The 19848-nt window shown below is 38.7% G+C and overlaps 2 protein-coding genes across 2 annotated transcripts; both read left to right on the top strand.

Moving 5' to 3' along the window:
• Window positions 1-8566: 8566 nt before the first annotated feature.
• Window positions 8567-9935, top strand: LOC121312124. Its single transcript, XM_041244121.1, has 5 exons — window positions 8567-8803; window positions 8875-9025; window positions 9120-9342; window positions 9465-9562; window positions 9901-9935. Exons 1-5 carry the CDS (start codon window positions 8567-8569, stop codon window positions 9933-9935), a joined length of 744 nt encoding a protein of 247 aa, XP_041100055.1.
• Window positions 9936-9960: 25 nt separating this feature from the next.
• LOC121312123 (zona pellucida sperm-binding protein 2-like) lies at window positions 9961-12049 on the top strand (the record flags this gene model as incomplete). The annotated part of the gene is made up of 6 exons (XM_041244120.1): window positions 9961-9984; window positions 10949-11001; window positions 11076-11203; window positions 11284-11473; window positions 11561-11696; window positions 11956-12049. Coding segments are annotated over exons 1-6 (625 nt in total), but the record flags the coding sequence as incomplete, so codon positions are not given.
• Window positions 12050-19848: the final 7799 nt, after the last annotated feature.

Below are 19848 nucleotides of genomic sequence, written 5' to 3'. Positions count from 1 at the left end.
AGTGCAGTTTGACAATTTATGTAATATGGAATTAGAATTTATCTAATTGTGATATCGGAGATCTTTTATATAAAAATAAATCTTAATTTCAATTTTAACATCATAAACGAGCTGTTTTCAGAGCTATAATTTTTCCAGTGAATACAATTTGAATTCAGGTAACCCCCCTCCCCTATGCCGGTTGGTATGATTTGTTCTAATATTGTATAATTAATAGAGCCATTGCTGAATTACACTACTTATAATATCCATTGTAAACAGCAACCGCTTGTCAGTGCCGCATCTGCACGCCATCTAAAATCCTTCTAGTGGTTTCTATTTTGATCACTACTCGGTTTACATAATTGTGCATTAATTAAACACAACAGTATTGTGTATTGTTGCATCTAAATCAATAACGATGCTTTTGTGTCTTTTTTTTTCAGTTGGTCAAACAGATAGATCACGTATATTTTCTTTTAAAAAAACTGCTGGTCCAGTTTAGGGTCATAATCTAATGCATTGTACTGTAATGATATGATTTTTCTCAACCTTGCGGTTTTCAGCCAACCCTCGTCATCATTAGTGTCTGGAGTAGATGTAGGCTGAGTGTGCTGCTCTGGATTCATGTCAGCCCTAAATAATAATAATAATAATAATAATAATAATAATAATAATAATAATTCAAGCGTGTCGCACAGGAAATACCTTTTTATAACAGTACACTTATAATATTATATATAATATATATCTATATATCAGAACATAAATCTCACGCCAGGCTCAGAACAGAGCTGTTTTGTTTCATTCATTGTATGCTGGCAAAGCAAAATCTCACAGACAGATAAAGTACAGCAGACTTCATTAAAACACACAGAAAATGATGTACAGCACGTCCTGTAGATATTGACACTAGAACTGTATGTTTAAGAGAAACACAACTGTAAATAAAACGAGCAACGCTGCCACATTTTTTCATTTCTTGGTTTTGATTTGCACGTTTGCCCTGTTGTGGTGTTATTTTAGAATGCAGTTTTGGTGAACTAAGACTGTTTTTGAAAATCTCACCACAAGAGACCGCTTATGTCCATGAACTTGGAATTCCTGATAGTCACATAATGGACATAATGATGTTTTGTCCAAATGTTTGTAAGGCCTGTAACAAAAACACAGCTGCAACTACATTTTTCAGGCCTCAGGGAACTAATGCCAGCAATTTAACGAAGCCAATTGTTTAAAGCCGTAAAGTTGCTTGCAACTCCAACTCCAGCTCCAGCTCCAGCTCCAGCTCTAATTCTAATTCTTCTTCTTCTTCTTTGTTAATTTATGTATTCATTTATTTATTTTAATTAGCGTACTGATTGAAAATTAGAGGACTAATATGAAAAAGGTGCCCACATCAATTGCAGTAATTAGCTCCCATTAGCACCTGAACCTCTTTATAAACCCATTGCACACTAAGGAACACCAAACTGACCAACAGCATTGACAGCTATTATATGTAAAATTATGGAAAGGATGGTGTGTGAAAGAATGTGGTATTTTTTGGAAACTAAAAAAATAATGATTGTCAAAGTGGCTTTCGTAAAAATAGATCGACGACAGATCAGTTGGTAAGATTGCCTACTGAAGTGAAGGAGGCATTAAGTGAGAAGGAGAAGTTTTTATTGACGTAGAGAAAGCGTATGATATGGTCTGGAAAGAAGGCTTGTTATATTAAATAGCGTCATTGGATAAAAAGGAGGACTTTGTGATCACTCACAGTTTCTGAAGGAAAGATAATATGAAGTAAAAATCAAGGGGAAGTTCTCTGAAAGATTTGAAATGCAAAATGGAACTCCTCAAGGAAGTGTTATCAGCCCGCTGCTATTTAATATAATGATCAATGATTTAGCTGAGGATATTTTAGTAAAATATCCAAACACAGACAGACACAAAACTCACGGTTCAAGTTTTTAATCCTCCTCCAACCACTTTCATCGTACAAAAATAATAAAGCTGGCTCTACCCAACAATGGGTATCGCCAGCGCAAAAACAAGGGTTTACAGTCCCGAAATAATAATAACACAACACAGACATCTCTGGACAGTGCGTGCTCTGGGTGCAGGTGTGGTGCTTGATCCAGGGGTCCGTGCTTGTGCTCAGGTGCAGTGACGTCCGGGTTTAATACTAATTTGAAGCTGCAGCTCCCGGATTAGTATTAGCCGTCTGGCAAAGACAAACGTACACAATTATTCGACCAGATTTCACTGTTCTCCTTTTACCCATTAACCTCAACAAAAGGAACCCATCACGACGTCACGTCCCCCTAAAGTACCAATAGCCCCAACCGCTCCGATAGTTAGTTCAATTCATTTCCAACTCCAATTCATTAATGAAACTTCGCTCACCGGACTAGCGCGATGACTCCTGGTACCGTGACGTATTCTCTTTCTTGAATGGCCTGCTTCTGACTGCCAGTGGAATGAACTGCCCAACCATTCAGTACGGGACACGTAATTCCTGCTGTGCAGTGCTGTCACAGGTCGAGAGGGAGATTGTTGATCCAGATTCATTTGCTCTTTGTCACATGGGGATATTTACAAGAACATAAGAACATAAGAAAGTTTACAAATGAGAGGAGGCCATTCAGCCCATCTTGCTCGTTTGGTTGTTAGTAACTTATTGATCCCAGAATCTCATCAAGCAACTTCTTGAAGGATCCCAGGGTGTCCGCTTCAACAGCATTACTGGGGAGTTGAAACCAGACCCTCACAATTCTCTGTGTAAAAAAGTGCCTCCTACTTTTTGTTCTGAATGCCCCTTTGTCTAATCTCCATTTGTGACCCCTGGTCTTTGTTTCTTTTTTCAGGTTGAAAAAGTCCTTGAGTCGACATTGTCAATACCTTTTAGAATTTTGAATACTGAATTAGGTCGCCACGTAGTCTTCTTTGTTTAAGACTGAATAGATTCAATTCTTTTAGCCTGTCTGCATATGACATGCCTTTTATGCATTGTACAGTTTTAACATTACTTCCCTTGATTTAAATTCAATACTTTTCACAATGTATCTGAGCATCTTGTTGGCCTTTTTTATAGCTTCCCCATTTCTGAGTCAAGAAAAACTCCTTGGTCTTTTCATAGATTCCTTCTCCAATTTCAGTATCTCCCATATGATATTTATAATGTGCATTTTTATTTCCTGCGTGCAGTACCTTACACTTTTCTCTATTAAATGTCATTTGCCATGTGTTTGCCCAGTTCTGAATCTTGACTAGCTCATTTTGAATGACCTTTGCTGCTGCAACAGTGTTTGTCACTCCTCCTATTTTTGTGTCATCTGCGAATTTAACAAGTTTGCTTACTATACCAGAATCTAAATCATTAATGTAGATTAGGAAAAGCAGAGGACCTAATACTGATCCCTGTTGTACTCCACTGGTTACCACACTCAATTCTGAGGTTTCTCCTCTAATCAGTACTTTTGTGTTTTCTACATGTTAACCACTCCCTAATCCATGTACGTGTGTTTCCTTGAATCCTTACTGTGTTAGGTTTGAGAATTCATCTTTTATGCAGGACTTTGTCAAAAGCTTTCTGGAAATCTAAATAAACCATGTCATATGCTTTGCAATATCAATGTTGCATAAAATGAATAAACATATTGAAATAGTTAGGAGGGACCTGCAGGCGGCAATGATTAATCTTGACAAGTGGTCAATTAAGTGGGGTTTTAAAATATCAGTAACAAAAACAGAGGTGTTGTTATTTTTACGACGGAGAAGAGAACAGGAGAAGATAAATTTATTATACCAAGATAAGATTCTTAAAGATGGAGGAATTTAGATACTTGGGAGTGTGGTTTGATAAAAAATTACTTTGGAAAAATAAATAAATCCTATAATAGATAAATGTTAAAGGAAAGATAAATATCCTAAGAATTATTTCAGGAACGAGTTGGGAAGCAAATAAAAGCAGTATGTTGATGATATACAGCGGGTTCATTAGGAGAGTAATAGGTTATGGAAGTCAGATTCTAGTGGGAACATGTAAAAGTAAGATGGAAAAACTGGATAATTTGCAAGCTAAAGCAATACGGGTATGTATAGGAGCCATGGAATCTGCTCCAAGAAATGCTTGCAGGTTTTGATAAATGAGATGCCATTGGAATTAAGGAGAACATTTTTATGTATAAAGTATGGATAAACGCTAACTCTATGCATATAGAATTTCCTCCTAGGAAAAGCTTGTAACATAGGTGGATTAATCATTATAAAAAGGAGAGGTGGGAAACAAATGGGGGCACATTGGGTTATTGGGTGCAAAAATAGATAAGGAATTGGGAATTGAACAAATTGGTAGAGCATGTTAATATAAATGTGTTACCCAGATGGTTGGTAAAAAACCAAATTGTTGTATAGAATTGAATGAGCAAGTGAAGAAAGGAGGGGAAACAATGTAATTGAAAAGAAAGAGTCAAGCTTTTGTAGAGGAGAAGAGTGTGGAGGCACTATGTATATCTGTTATATATATATATATATATATATATATATATATATATAATATATATATATATAATATATACATAACAGATGGATCCATCCAAGGATCCAAAAACAGGGATGGTGGCAATAGCGTATTATATCCCAGAATTGGATATCTGTAAAATAGCAAGGATATCAGACCAAGTACCAGTGTATGCTGCAGAAATGGTAGGGATACTATTGGCAATAGTTAAAATAACTGAAATAAAGCCTAAAAAACAGTCATATTTTCAGATTCTATTAGTAAATTCCCTTTTCAATGCAATAAGTGTACTTATTGCATTGAAAAGGGAATTTACTAATAGAAGACATATCATATTTGAAATAATACAACACTATAAGGAATGTACTATAATGGGGATAGAAGTGATTTTAGTTTGGATTCCTGGTCACTCTGTGACATTTGAGGCATTGGCTGTGTTTTGTGATTCCTTTGAATCATTTGATTGATTGTGGAGTGTGGCAGTGTGCCTGCCCCTGTGTGTCTTTATGTTTATATGTTGTGTGTTTAATGTGGGTAAACACACATGGCATGCAATAAGTACACACTCTGGCATTCTGAGTAATGAGAAGGTAGCTCTTGCAGCAAACAATGGGTTAAAGAGAGGAGCTTGATTTAGTGATTCCTCTGGGGTCGCAGGAAATGGGAGTCTGTGAAAAAAAAATGATAGTAAAAGAATGGCAGGAGAGATGGGATGAAAGCATAAAAGGAAGGTTTTATCATAATATCCAGAAAGAGGTGAATAATAGTTGGGTGAATAAAGGATTGGGAAGGAAAGAGGAAAGAGCTTTGGATAGGTTAAGGATTGGGCATAGTTCTTTAAAAAAAACACCTATTAAGACTGGGGAATCTTGAAGATGGAAAGTGTGAAAAATGTAAAGTTGCAGAAACAGTAGAACATTATTTATTAAAATGTGAGAAATATGAGGAGCAGAGAAGGAGAATGGAGAGGAGGCTGAGAGAAATGGAGGCGTACGAGGTCAACATAAAGAACTTACTGGGAAAAGGGAAAGAGGAAGGGAGACTGAAAAGAGAAAATATACTGATGAAATATAAAAGGAAACAGGAAAAGAAGGGAAGTTATAAATAATAAAGATGACAGAAAAATAAAGTAAAACATAGGCAAACAAAAGACTACAGATAGAGGTTGCTAATCATCTAAAATAATAGATGGAATGCACCTTATAGATTTAACTAGAAGAAGGAACACCAAACTCAACTACTGGCCGTTTTGTTTTTATTGTTATTTCTTTAGAATGAAGAAAGTAGTTTACGGTCGGGTCTGCCTTGGATTTAATGATGCCGTGTTGTCTTAGATTTGGATAACTGCTGATCTTTTCTCTAGTTTTGAAATGTTAATTTTGTTGTGTGTGTTTCTCACTGTAGTCTGTTTTTTTCAATGCAGAATAACATTGCTGCTGGCAGTGTTAGCCGCTGAAGTTTGCGCGCAGAACCCCCCTCTAGGTGCGATAAAGGTCGCTTCGGCAGAGCTGTGCTTTTGGCTTCCTATTTATTTGCTGGTTGTGTTTAGGTACTGTTGTCTTCCGCAGGCTTGGTGAGGACAGAATGTCAAGGGAGTGTTATGATGATGATGTTGGAGAATTCTTTTGTGGGAAAGTATTTTCGCATCAATGTGATTGGTGAGTGATCGTGTTTCTTGAATGGAAAGCTTTTGATGTACAAAGACTGTTGATTCATAATGTAATAATCTGAATTAAGTACAGAGTACACCTGATCTGTATTGCATCAACCACCATAAACTTAGTGTTCTGAATGGCTGTATTTCTATTAATATAAATATTTCTTACACAATTGCAAGAAGTAGCTGTTATCTTTCCACCTTGCTTGATGACATTTATAGTTTCTTAAAAGCCCACCTGAATTTCTTTCCATAGACAATAAGGGGGAGCTTGTGTCCCTCTCTCCAAGACTGGCCACACAGTGTGGATATAGCTTAACCGTTGACTTCTTGGGAAATGCCAAGTTACTTGCTTCTGTGCTGAGCTGCTTTGCTCAGAATACAGTAAGTCTTCATTTTATTTCTTGTAAACTTGTTTCTAATGGTGCCATGCTGGCACTAACTTTAGCCATTGTTTCCAGAATAATGAGACATACAAGCTGACAGTACAAATTAATGTCTTCTCAAACAGTGCTATGACTTCAGCTTCCTCCTATGTTCAGAGCATGATGTGCCCCTATTCTCCATGGGCAGAGAGGGAGATTCTGTGTGAAACAAACTACATGGAGGTAAGGGCTGTCAGGACACGACTAATGGTCTTCAGTATAACTTGTACATTTTTTTAAATTCACTACAGAAGTGCTTCATTCCTGACTAACCTCAATTATCTGCAAGGTTTCTGCGAGAAGAGGTGTGCCACTTTTTGAGCCAGACTTTGTTCAAGATGATCCTGATTGGTCCCTTGCATACCCTGAGGTAAAATAATGTGACTTTGTATTTGATTCATTCATGACCCCTTGGTCTTGCCTATTGAGGTCTACTCTACTGTCTCATCTAGTGGAAGCAAAATCTAACGTCCCCTTAACTTTAACCTGTCTCCCAAGATGGCTGCCTTATTAGAATTGTGTGACATTTGAGGCATTGGCTGTGTTCTGTGATTCCTTTGAAATTTGATTGTGGAGTGTGGCAGTGTGCCTGCCCCTGTGCGTCTTTATGTTTATATGTTGTGTGTGTAATATGGGTGTCTATGTACAGATGCAAGGGATATAATGTGGGTCATGAACACAAGTAATGTAAAATGTAGATTTGTATTTAGGCAGGAGGGTTGCACTTCACTTCACGTGCAGATAACATGTGTATAATGTGTGTCACGGGAGTGCACTAATTAATTCACATGTAGATGTACCGAGACTCCAATTGAATGATTGATTAGCAATCGAGTCTCAGTACATCTGCATAAAAGCAGCATGTTTTCACTCACTCAGGGTTGTGTGTTCGGTGAGTGGAGAATGGGTGTAGAGACGGAGAAAATAAAAAGCGAAGTAAAAGTAAATAATGAATTAAACTCACCGTGTTTGTCTGTTCGTCCACTAGGGTCTGTTTCGTTTAGTGTTAATTCATTTTGTTTGGCTGTTTGTTTTGGCTGCCAGTGCCGTGTCCTGTGTTCTGTTTGTTTAGTCCACCCTTCTTATTTTCTGTTTGTTCATTTATTAAATGCTGAGCACCTGCTCAGCTTCACCAAAACTCCACGTCTCGGTGTGTTGTCTCACTTCTTCCTGGTCCGTGCATCACCACACACCTGTGCACTGCAACCATCCTGTCACATGGAGGTCAATCCTTTCTTGCTTTTTTACATTTTTTTTTTTTTTGCAATGCTGCCAGTGTGTAAGCTTTGTATTTCAACCATTGAGGTAGTGACTTCATATGTGCAGGGTTAGAAACTCTTCATGTTAAATGGGTTCTGATATTTACCTTTTGCAGACTGCTTCATAGGTACAATTTCAGCTGTTGTCCTACAGTCTGGTACAGTGATGTATTCAGTTTTACTACTGTCCAGTAAAAATGAATGGCTGTAAACTCTGCCTGTATCAGATACAGATCACATGCTTTCACGTGGGCTCTTTAGTATGCAGTTGTAATTGAGGATTTACTGTTCACATTAGAGATGCCCGGTGAACATATAACTGTTTCAGTGCTACCTTGTTAAACTTTCACCCTTCAGGTTTAGTTCATGTTTATTAAACAATACATCTGCTATCCCAAATCCTTTAGACTGGGGGATGCTTTGTGTTCAAACTCCCTGTTCTAATGAGATTTTCTTATGCTAGGAAATTGCTGCTGACAATAGCATCTGGAAAATTGTGTTCCATCTCCCAGCAAATAGAAAGAAGGCTATGACTGTTGCTCAGGCCATGACAAATGGCTATGGCATAAACACTACACCAACTCAAATTCTGGTTAGAGCTGCATTCAACTCCACAGAAAGCCAGCCTCAGGTGGTAAGTAGTCTAGGCTTCATTGTTCTTTAGTACAGTATATCCAAACTGTGAAGGGAACGGTGCTCAAGAACTCTTCTAGGGGAAGTATGATTTAATACCAAGTCTATGGTGTCTTTGTCAGATGGAACAGCCTTCACAGAAGAGATGATTACATGGAATGTTCCCCGTGTTCTACCTCCTCTTGTTCCTACACCACAAATTACTACCCTTGATGTTCAAATGGGAGTTGATGGCCGCAAGCTTGACCCTGCAGCAATTCAGAATAGAGGTTATAAACTGGATGTTGGTCCCCAGCTAATCACTGTAAAAATTCCTGTGGGAGCTGGTGGTGGATATTACAAGGTATGCAGAAGTTCATCTTCTAAATCCTTCTCATTTTAAAGCTTGCCTCTAAAATGCTCCTGTGCTTTCAGAGCCATGTATTGGACAACACCTATGTGATCTCTTACTCTATTGAACCAATGCTGGAGCATACCTGGCAAGATGGGCCTGAGAAGACCAAGTACACAATATTTCATCCAATAACCACTCCTTTCATGCCTCTGCCACCAGTTGTCACAAACTGTATGTAGAACTTGTCCTCCTGCAGTAACTCAAAGGGATTTGTTGCAGTGCTCCACTTCATATCCTTCATTTTAACTGCATGCTTTATTTTCAGACACTGTTCCTAAAGAAAGAGTGTTCAATGTGACCCTGGGGACATTCCTGCCTGATGTGGAGCTTGTCCAAATTCTAGTTGGACCAGAGACTTTAACTGTGCCAGAAGCCAACCTAAAAGGTTATAATGTCCAGGAGCATGTCTTTCCCAATGGATCCAAGACCTATACTCTCCAGGTGCCATTTGAAGGCCCCAATGTGAAGCAAAAGGTACCATCCAACCTGTTCAACCATCTGGTTGTCCTTTGAAAACACTTGCCTTCTTTGGATGTGTTGGTTGCTGACAGACTTTGGGTTTAATCTACAAACCCTTGCTTTTCTTTCAGGTAACACCTCCAGACACAAGAACCTACATTCTGCCCCTGACCTACTTGCTGAATATAGTGCCAGAGAATACACCCTTTACTCATCCTGCTGTAGTTGAAGCTGTTCTCCAAGACATCAGTAAGTGACTACTTGTGGTCTACAGCTACCCTTTCCTAAGCAATCCAGTCCATTGCAATGACCACTGTTCTTCCTCTTGCAGTTCCACCTACAGTAACTGGCTACTGTGATGGTGCTGTATTCTATATCATGGTAACATATGGCAACATGGGTCGCAACTGGATTCCTTTTGTGGAAGTCTGCTTGCCCTGTACAAGTATAATGCCAACTCTACCAATTTCTGGATGGCTGTGCCATACAATTCCATTGATGCCACATATGAAGTAAGTGATGCAACTTTAAAATGTGTGTTTAGCTGTTTTGGGTTCAACATCTGACCTGATATATTGTCTCTGTAGGTGATCAGTTCTTCAGGCATCAAAAGCAGGCTTGACATGACCTTGAAGGATATTGAGACTATGGTTGTGGTGGCTAACATCTCTGTGCTGCAATTTCCCTACAAAGATGATTGGTAACTCTCCTACACACCAATCATTCTGTATAATAGCTGCTTTTGAGATTGGAGATGTATAATCTGTTTCTTTAACCTGTTTCCAAATGCTATGTTTCAGATTGCTTTGCCAATGGAATCATGCAGCTCTTGCTGTGAAGGTTGAATCCATCCCCAGCTTGTCTTCAAGTTAACTAACACTATGGGATCCTAGTTGCGGGCCTCTCCAGTCTGATGCTATCAATTTGGTTTTCTACTTCAATGTCAACTCCTGTGGAACAAATAGAAGGGTTAGTATTGACACATTTAAAATCATATTTGAGGAGGTTCACCATAACACCCTGAATCAAGGGATAGGGGGGGGGGGGGGGGGGGGGGTATGGTGACCTGTATTTTCATTGGCTGAATTACTTGTATGAATTGAGGGCACTTGTCACCTGAAAGATGCCATCATTGTATTGAACTGCATGTCCAGTTGACAAAGGTGCTGTGACGCATGATAGGGCATTGTATGTGCTGCCTTAGACCTTTCTGGTCAATTGCAATGAACTGAAAGGAGCATACTAACTGGGGATGATCTCCTGGTTAGTACAGAGGTACTAAACTAGTACTGATTAAGCAGCTCAAATCACCAGTTATGTATTTAAATTGTCTATTTGCAACATACCCAAAACTTTGTTCCCCTCTAGAGGTTACTAAAACAATATTAAGTTAGTCTAGTAGTTTCTGTAGACAGAAACGTACGAACTGGAACAAACATGAAAAATCCCAAAATGTTTTAACAATTATGAAACTGAATATTCATAACCAAAACATGTATTTTGAAATTGGTATTAAGTCAGTATGCAGCTGGGGATGATCCTAAGTACCATATTAGGTAGCCTGCAACTTGGTATGCAGCTCCATACTAAATCTGCATGTTCATGGCAACTGAGCCTTTGTGATTTCTCTTCCAGTTTGACAACAACCTCCTGACTTATGAGAATGAAGTGCTGTTCACATCTTACCGGTAAGGATTGCATCACAAATTGAGCATCTTTATGATTGAGGCTGAAGCTCTACTAACCCATCTCCTCTTTCCAGGCTGAGAGTTGCCTGTCACTATCTGGTCAATGACACCAAGGTAGTACAGTTCTTGTACCAGAATAACCCTGCACCTGGAGTCCAGCCTGGCTTGGGGGACCTTGCGGTCATCATGCGGCTTGCATTGGGTATAACTTGGAAATTTAAAATAATGTAGATGCTGTAGCAGTGTGTTTCCTTCTATAAATTCTCCCTTGCATCTCTGCAGATTCAACCTACAATGACCTCTATGGAGCGGAAGATTACCCTGTTGTGAAGTACTTACGAAGACCCTTGTATTTTGAGGTAGAACTCCTGTACAGCAGGGATCCACAGGCTGAATTGTTTTTGAAGAACTGCTGGTCAACCTATTCTGCTGACAGGACTAGCTCTCCAAAGTGGGATGTTGTTGTGGACAGGTAAGAGGCTGGAATATGAGATTACTGCTACAAAACACAGGAACTGGAATTGTGGCTGATGTGCTCCTGACTACTTTCTCTTTGTAGCTGTGAGAACTCTGCAGATGAGTACTTGACCATCTTTCACCCAGTCTCCAGCAATGCAAGAGTGCTGTTCCCTTCCCATCTGAAGAGGTTTGAAGTGAATGTTTTCCTTCAATGCCAGGATGCACTGAAAGGACAGGTAAAGAGGAGTGTTGGTTTGGGGATCTTGTACCACAATGCATGGCTTGGATTGCTTTGCAAGCAGCAAATATTCACCTTTCCCAAATCTTTAGTGAAATATGTTTTCATTCCAACTAACAGCACTTTTTAATGCAAGAAACATTTACTATGATATACTGTGTTTTTCAATTCATAATCCTCAAATGTTCCCCATTGACAAACAATACTGCCTGAGCTACTGATGCAAGTTTTGCTTGACGAGGTGTACTGTCTTTCAGATTTACTTCCACTGTGGTGTTGTGATATGTGATTCAAACCGGCCATCAGACAGCCTCTGTAGCAGACGGTGCATTCCAGGAAAACAGAGACTTGGTAAGAGCTCTGTCCAGTTTGTTCACTAGACTCCTCCTGTATGTTGCAGAGCTGAAGGGTGGTACAGTGAAAGCATTTGTGTCTTCCGGTCCAATTCAGCTGAAGAGAGAGGGATTCCTTCACTTTATGCCTAGAAGCGATAATATGCATAATGTGAACATAATTTCATTTCAAGTAAAATTAACTTTCTACTTGGTGTGTTTTCACATTGGTGTAATCGTATTGTATTCCACTAACATTTCTTTCTTCTCTTTCAGCCCGAGTCAATGTGTGGTCCCTTCAGGGAGTTACAATGGGTGTGTGTTCAGTGGCTGTTCTTGTAGCTGGAGTTGTATTTTTTTGGAAAATGCCAAAGTGTGTATTGATAAATAATAAATCTTTCTTTAAAAGCTGTTTTTGATTTTTTTTTTTGTGTGGATGCTCACTAATTGTACATTATTATGTATATATTAGTGTTTGTCAAAATGCCTTGCTAATGGGATTCTCTCTGCTGCATTGAATGTTTTGCTTACTTCAATTGGCAATTCCTGATCAGGCCATGCTCAATATGGTGTGTTATTCAAGGACCCTTCACTGATTCACTGTGTGAACCCAGGGGCAAAGACCTTCCTCCTCCATCGAGCTGTAACCTTATTTTTATATTGAACAATAACAGAGCAGTTACTATTCCTTCAGTTATTTAAGCTGTCGCTAAAATTTAAATGAAGACCCCCCCCCCCCCCCCCCCCCCCCCCCCCCACAAAAAAAAAAAAAAAATCCCCCCCCCCCCCCCCCCCTGTGTCCCTTTTACTACATTTTAGGTAACAATTGTTATCTATAAATTACACTTCAGTATAAAATATGTAATGTATTGGCATGAACCAGGCTTAAGAAGAAACAAACCAGAGCCTTGCTTTACTGATTTCTGAATGAATGTTTAACTGTTAATTTGACAGCCTCATGTCTTCCCAGCGACAGCGAGTAGAAGTGAAAGCGAGTGGGAGAAGTACAGGCGTGGAAAAGTACAGAGCAGTTTAGAAGCAATAAGGAGAAATTGCATCTTGAATTGCTTTAATCAGAAAACAGAGGACATTGGGGAAACACAGCAGCAGCTCAAAGTCAAACAGCCGCTTTACAGAGCATTAAAAAAGGACCAAAAAGAAAGTACGCAGAAAGAGTACACAGAACTGCAAACGCAAGTCAAAAAGGAAGTTAGAAAGGCCAAGAGAGAAATAGAAATGAACATTGCTAAGGGAGCTAAAACCAATTCCAAAATGTTTTTCCAATATTACAACAGCAAGAGAACATTCAAAGAGGAGATTAAATGTTTAAGAGATACAAATGGCAAAATCGTAGAGGAAGAAAAAAAAATAGCAAATATGTTAAATGATTACTTTTCACAAGTTTTTACAAAGGAAGATACTGACAACATGCCCCACATGTCATCCAGTTCCTATCCAGTTTTAAATAACTTTAGCATAACTGAGGCAGAAGTGTTAAAGGGACTAGGAGCTCTTAAAATAAACAAATCCCCTGGGCCGGATGAGATCCTCCCAATAGTACTCAAAGAAATGAAAGAAGTTATTTACAAACCGCTAACCAAGATCATGCAGCAGTCTCTTGACACAGGGGTGGTACCGACAGACTGGAAAATTGCAAACGTAATACCGATCCACAAAAAGGGAAACAAAACTGAACCAGGTAACTACAGACCAGTAAGCCTGACTTCTATTATATGCAAACTTATGGAAACTATAATAAGAGCCAAAATGGAAAATTACCTATATGGTAACAGGGTACTGGGAGACAGTCAACATGGTTTTAGGAAAGGGAGATCGTGCCTAACTAAACTTGCTTGATTTTTTTGAGGATGCAACATCGATAATGGATAATTGCAAAGCATATGACATGGTTTATTTAGATTTCCAGAAAGCTTTTGACAAAGTCCCGCACAAAAGATTAATTCTCAAACTGAACGCAGTTGGGATTCAAGGAAACACATGTACATGGATTAGGGAGTGGTTAACATGTAGAAAACAGAAAGTACTGATTAGAGGAAAAACCTCAGAATGGAGTGTGGTAACCAGTGGTGTACCACAGGGATCAGTATTAGGTCCTCTGCTATTCCTAATCTACATTAATGATTTAGATTCTGGTATAGTAAGCAAACTTGTTAAATTTGCAGACGACACAAAAGTAGGAGGAGTGGCAAACACTGTTGCAGCAGCAAAGGTCATTCAAAATGATCTAGACAAGATTCAGAACTGGGCAGATACATGGCAAATGACATTTAATAGAGAAAAGTGTAAGGTACTGCACGCAGGAAATAAAAATGTACATTATAAATATCATATGGGAGATATTGAAATTGGAGAAGGAATCTATGAAAAAGACCTAGGAGTTTTTGTTGACTCAGAAATGTCTTCATCTAGACAATGTGGGGAAGCTATAAAAAAGGCTAACAAGATACTCGGATACATTGTGAAAAGTGTTGAATTTAAATCAAGGGAAGTAATGTTAAAACTGTACAATGCACTAGTAAGACCTCATCTTGAATATTGTGTGCAGTTCTGGTCACCTCGCTATAAAAAAGATATTGCTGCTCTAGAAAGAGTGCAAAGAAGAGCGACCAGAATTATTCCGGGTTTAAAAGGCATGTCATATGCAGACAGGCTAAAAGAATTGAATCTGTTCAGTCTTGAACAAAGAAGACTACGTGGCGACCTAATTCAAGCATTCAAAATTCTAAAAGGTATTGACAGTGTCGACCCAAGGGACTTTTTCAGCCTGAAAAAAGAAACAAGGACCAGGGGTCACAAATGGAGTTTAGAAAAAGGGGCATTCAGAACAGAAAATAGGAGACACTTTTTTTACACAGAGAATTGTGAGGGTCTGGAATCAACTCCCCAGTAATGTTGTTGAAGCTGACACCCTGGGATCCTTCAAGAAGCTGCTTGATGAGATTTTGGGATCAATAAGCTACTAACAACCAAACGAGCAAGATGGGCCGAATGGCCTCCTCTCGTTTGTAAACTTTCTTATGTTCTTATGTTCTTATGTGTGTTTTCTGATAACAAACAAGCTGAAAACTCGGAGCAGCATGATCAAATTCAGCGCCGTTATGAGCACATGCGAGGGGAGGAGCCAACAGCCCACAGCAGAACAACGCAAGCATTAACGAGGGGAGGAGCCAACAGCACAGCAGAACAACACAGTTAAACATAAGAACATAAGAACATAAGAAAGTTTACAAACAAGAGGAGGCCATTCGGCCCATCTTGCTCGTTTGGTTGTTAGTAGCTTATTGATCCCAAAATCTCATCAAGCAGCTTCTTGAAGGATCCCAGGGTGTCAGCTTCAACAACATTACTGGGGAGTTGATTCCAGACCCTCACAATTCTCTGTGTAAAAAAAGTGCCTCCTATTTTCTGTTCTGAATGCCCCTTTTCTAAACTCCATTTGTGACCCCTGGTCCTTGTTTCTTTTTTCAGGCTGAAAAAGTCCCTTGGGTCGACACTGTCAATACCTTTTAGAATTTTGAATGCTTGAATTAGGTCGCCACGTAGTCTTCTTTGTTCAAGACTGAACAGATTCAATTCTTTTAGCCTGTCTGCATATGACATGCCTTTTAAGCCCGGAATAATTCTGGTCGCTCTTCTTTGCACTCTTTCTAGAGCAGCAATATCTTTTTTATAGCGAGGTGACCAGAACTGCACACAATATTCAAGATGAGGTCTTACAAGTGCATTGTACAGTTTTAACATTACTTCCCTTGATTTAAATTCAACACTTTTCACAATGTATCCGAGCATCTTGTTAGCCTTTTTTATAGCTTCCCCACATTGTCTAGATGAAGACATTTCTGAGTCAACAAAAACTCCTAGGTCTTTTTCATAGATTCCTTCTCCAATTTCAGTATCTCCCATATGATATTTATAATGTACATTTTTATTTCCTGCGTGCAGTACCTTACACTTTTCTCTATTAAATGCCATGTGTCTGCCCAGTTCTGAATCTTGTCTAGATCATTTTGAATGACCTTTGCTGCTGCAACAGTGTTTGCCACTCCTCCTACTTTTGTGTCGTCTGCAAATTTAACAAGTTTGCTTACTATACCAGAATCTAAATCATTAATGTAGATTAGGAATAGCAGAGGACCTAATACTGATCCCTGTGGTACACCACTGGTTACCACACTCCATTCTGAGGTTTTTCCTCTAATCAGTACTTTCTGTTTTCTACATGTTAACCACTCCCTAATCCATGTACATGTGTTTCCTTGAATCCCAACTGCGTTCAGTTTGAGAATTAATCTTTTGTGCGGGACTTTGTGAAAAGCTTTTTGGAAATCCAAATAAACCATGTCATATGCTTTGCAATTATCCATTATCGTTGTTGCATCCTCAAAAAAATCAAGCAAGTTAGTTAGACACGATCTCCCTTTCCTAAAACCATGTTGACTGTCTCCCAGGACCCTGTTACCATAAAGGTAATTTTCCCTTTTGGATCTTATTATAGTTTCCATAAGTTTGCATATAATAGAAGTCAGGCTTACTGGTCTGTAGTTACCTGGTTCAGTTTTGTTTCCCTTTTTGTGGATCGGTATTACGTTTGCAATTTTCCAGTCTGTCGGTACCACCCCTGTGTCAAGAGACTGCTGCATGATCTTGGTTAGCGGTTTGTAAATTACTTCTTTCATTTCTTTGAGTACTACTGGGAGGATCTCATCCGGCCCAGGGGATTTGTTTATTTTAAGTGCTCCTAGTCCCTTTAACACTTCTGCCTCAGTTATGCTAAAGTTATTTAAAACTGGATAGGAACTGGATGACATGTGGGGCATGTTGTCAGTATCTTCCTTTGTAAAAACTTGTGAAAAGTAATCATTTAACATATTTGCTATTTTTTTTTTTTCTTCCTCTACGATTTTGCCATTTGTATCTCTTAAACATTTAATCTCCTCTTTGAATGTTCTCTTGCTGTTGTAATATTGGAAAAACATTTTGGAATTGGTTTTAGCTCCCTTAGCAATGTTTATTTCTATTTCTCTCTTGGCCTTTCTAACTTCCTTTTTGACTTGCGTTTGCAGTTCTGTGTACTCTTTCTGTGTACTTTCTTTTTGGTCCTTTTTTAATGCTCTGTAAAGTGCCTTTTTTCGCTGAATATTTTTTTAATTGATCTATTAAACCATTTTGGCAATTTAGTTTTACATTTAGATTTGTCTACTTTAGGGATATAATTGTTTTGCGCCTCTAGTACTACATTTTTGAAGAACAACCATCCTTCTTCTGTGGGTGTTTTCTCTATTTTACTCCAATCTACTTCTGTTAGTCTCTGTTTCATACCTTCATAGTTTGCTTTTCTAAAATTGTAAACCTTAGCTTTAGTCTTTACTTTTGGGGATTTAAAAAACACTTCAAATGAGACCATGTTGTGGTCTGAGTTTGCCAGTGGTTCTCTGACCTCTGTTTTAGTTATTCTGTCTTCGTTATTTGAAAAGACTAAATCAAGGCATGCCTCCCCTCTAGTGGGTGCCTTCACAAATTGTGTTAGGAAGCAGTCATTTGTCATTTCCACCATTTCTATTTCATCCTTCGTGCTACCCACCGGGTTTTCCCATTTTATTTGGGGGAAGTTGAAATCCCCCATTAGTATGGCTTCTCCTTTGCTACACACATTTCTAATGTCATTGTATAACAGATTATTTTGCTCACCGTCTGAATCTGGCGGTCTATAGCATGCTCCTATTATTATGCCCTTTGAATTTTTGTCTGTTATTCTGACCCATATTGATTCAGTTTTATTTTCTTTGTCCAGGTTTAACACCTGGGCTTCAAGACTGTTTCTTATGTATAGCGCTACCCCTCCTCCTCTTCTGTCCTGCCTGTCTTTCCTATACAGTGTATACCCACAAATATTATATTCGTCCCCATCACTCTCAGACAACCAAGTTTCTGTAACACCTATCACATCATAGTTACCTGTTAGTGCAGTAGCTTCAAGTTCTAGAATTTTGTTTCTGATACTTCTAGCATTTAGATAAATACATTTAATGGTTGTCTTACCTGAGTTGTTGTTCTTGTTTTGATGTGGTCTCCCTTCTGTTTTTTTGTTGATTTCTCCCCCTTTCCTTTCTAGTTTAAATGCTATGGTAGCTAATGCGACAGTTCGTAAAGTGGTAGCAACGTATTACAACAGAACTAACCGTTAACAATGCACAACATCGCCTACACACGTTTTACATCTATACTCAAGTTTTACGCATGCAGCTCCATGCGGGCCAGATTAAATTACTTTTGTATAAATATTTTGCAGCACTGTGCATGCCGCATACGGCCCGCGGGCCATGAGTTTGAAACCCCTGATATAAATTATTTAAATATGTTTAAACAGGAAAACATGCATAACAGTTGCGGTTATTGATCATTAATACATTTAAAAAAAAAAAAAAACATCAGTCACAGCATGCATTGTACTGGGGCCGGGACATTTCAATTTGATATTAATAACCAGAGTGTGACATTAATAGAAGTGACATTAAATGTATCTGTATTATGGCTACACCTGTCTTCTTTTCATACATTTACACTGTAAAACTACAACGTGTGAAACGTGTAATATCTAAATGGCATGTGTGTATTAAAAAAAAAAAAAAAAAGAAATATAAAAATCGAAGTGCTCTATTCCTAAACAGCAGTGTTTATGTGTAGATTTGTATAGCACTGGTGTTTAGTCATTTGGAACTCTAAATAATTGTTATTATATTTTTTCTATACTTTAACATTTAGATTTTAAACACCAGCCCTGTTATAAACGCATATGAATGTTTAAAAAGTCATAAACATGTCCAAGAGCAACTGTCCATTTAGCATTTCCTGGCTAACAACAGCCTGTTGAGAGTTATTATCGTGCAACTGTCAATGTAAAATATTCAGCACTAAATCTGCACATTGAGGAATACCATTATGCAACTGTCCAAGTAACATCTCCAGACCGAACACAGCACACTGAGGAATACCGCCTCACAACTGTCTGTAACACAAACCAGCAGAATCAGCATTGCAATGAGCCACAGGCCAGACCCCAACAGCAGCAGGAACAACATCATTGGTACCAACAGCTAAACAAACAAACTCAACAACAGGAAAACGACCTGTTTTTATACACAAACAGACAGATTTGCATTACTTGGAGACACGGCACAAAACACAACAGCACAAATTATGACTTTATCAAGAACCAGAGCCACAGAAATTTCAATTACAGCACCATACCAACCATGCATCATTGTTTAACACTAGAAGCCCTGGGCAGTCATTTTGACGTTTTTTGGTTTTAAAATGTGATTTTCTCCAGTCGTGTAACACATATGGGGCTGCGTGTTCATGTACCTTTCTGTCCATATGTATTAAATATTCTCACAAAGCATGAAACGCACATTATACCTAAAAGCCCCGGGAGCAGTCACATTGACGGCCACAGAGAAAACAATTGTATTTTGATTATACAGAACGGTATTCTACTTTATTATTTTTATTTACCAGTCTGCAATGTGTTTAGCTGTAATTAGATTAGTCTCTACTCTCTGCCTGAGTGAATGACTGACAGTCTACTGTTTTTCAAGAAGCCTTGCCAGCTGCGCTGCTTTGGTCAGTCAATTAGCATCAGGACTAGTGAAAATAAATACCAGAGACCATGGAGTTTTACAACGCAACAAAATATGGAGTTGATGTTTTGGATCAGATGGCACAGAAGTATTCCGTGAAAGCTGGCTCCCGACGGTGGTCTGTTCAGGTGTTTTACAATGTATTGGACCTAGCAGC

Source organism: Polyodon spathula, unplaced genomic scaffold (genome assembly GCF_017654505.1).
Source record: "Polyodon spathula isolate WHYD16114869_AA unplaced genomic scaffold, ASM1765450v1 scaffolds_3608, whole genome shotgun sequence".
NCBI lineage: Eukaryota > Metazoa > Chordata > Actinopteri > Acipenseriformes > Polyodontidae > Polyodon > Polyodon spathula.
The sequence above is the reverse complement of the archived record's forward strand: the minus strand, read 5'-3'. Positions and strand labels throughout refer to the sequence as shown.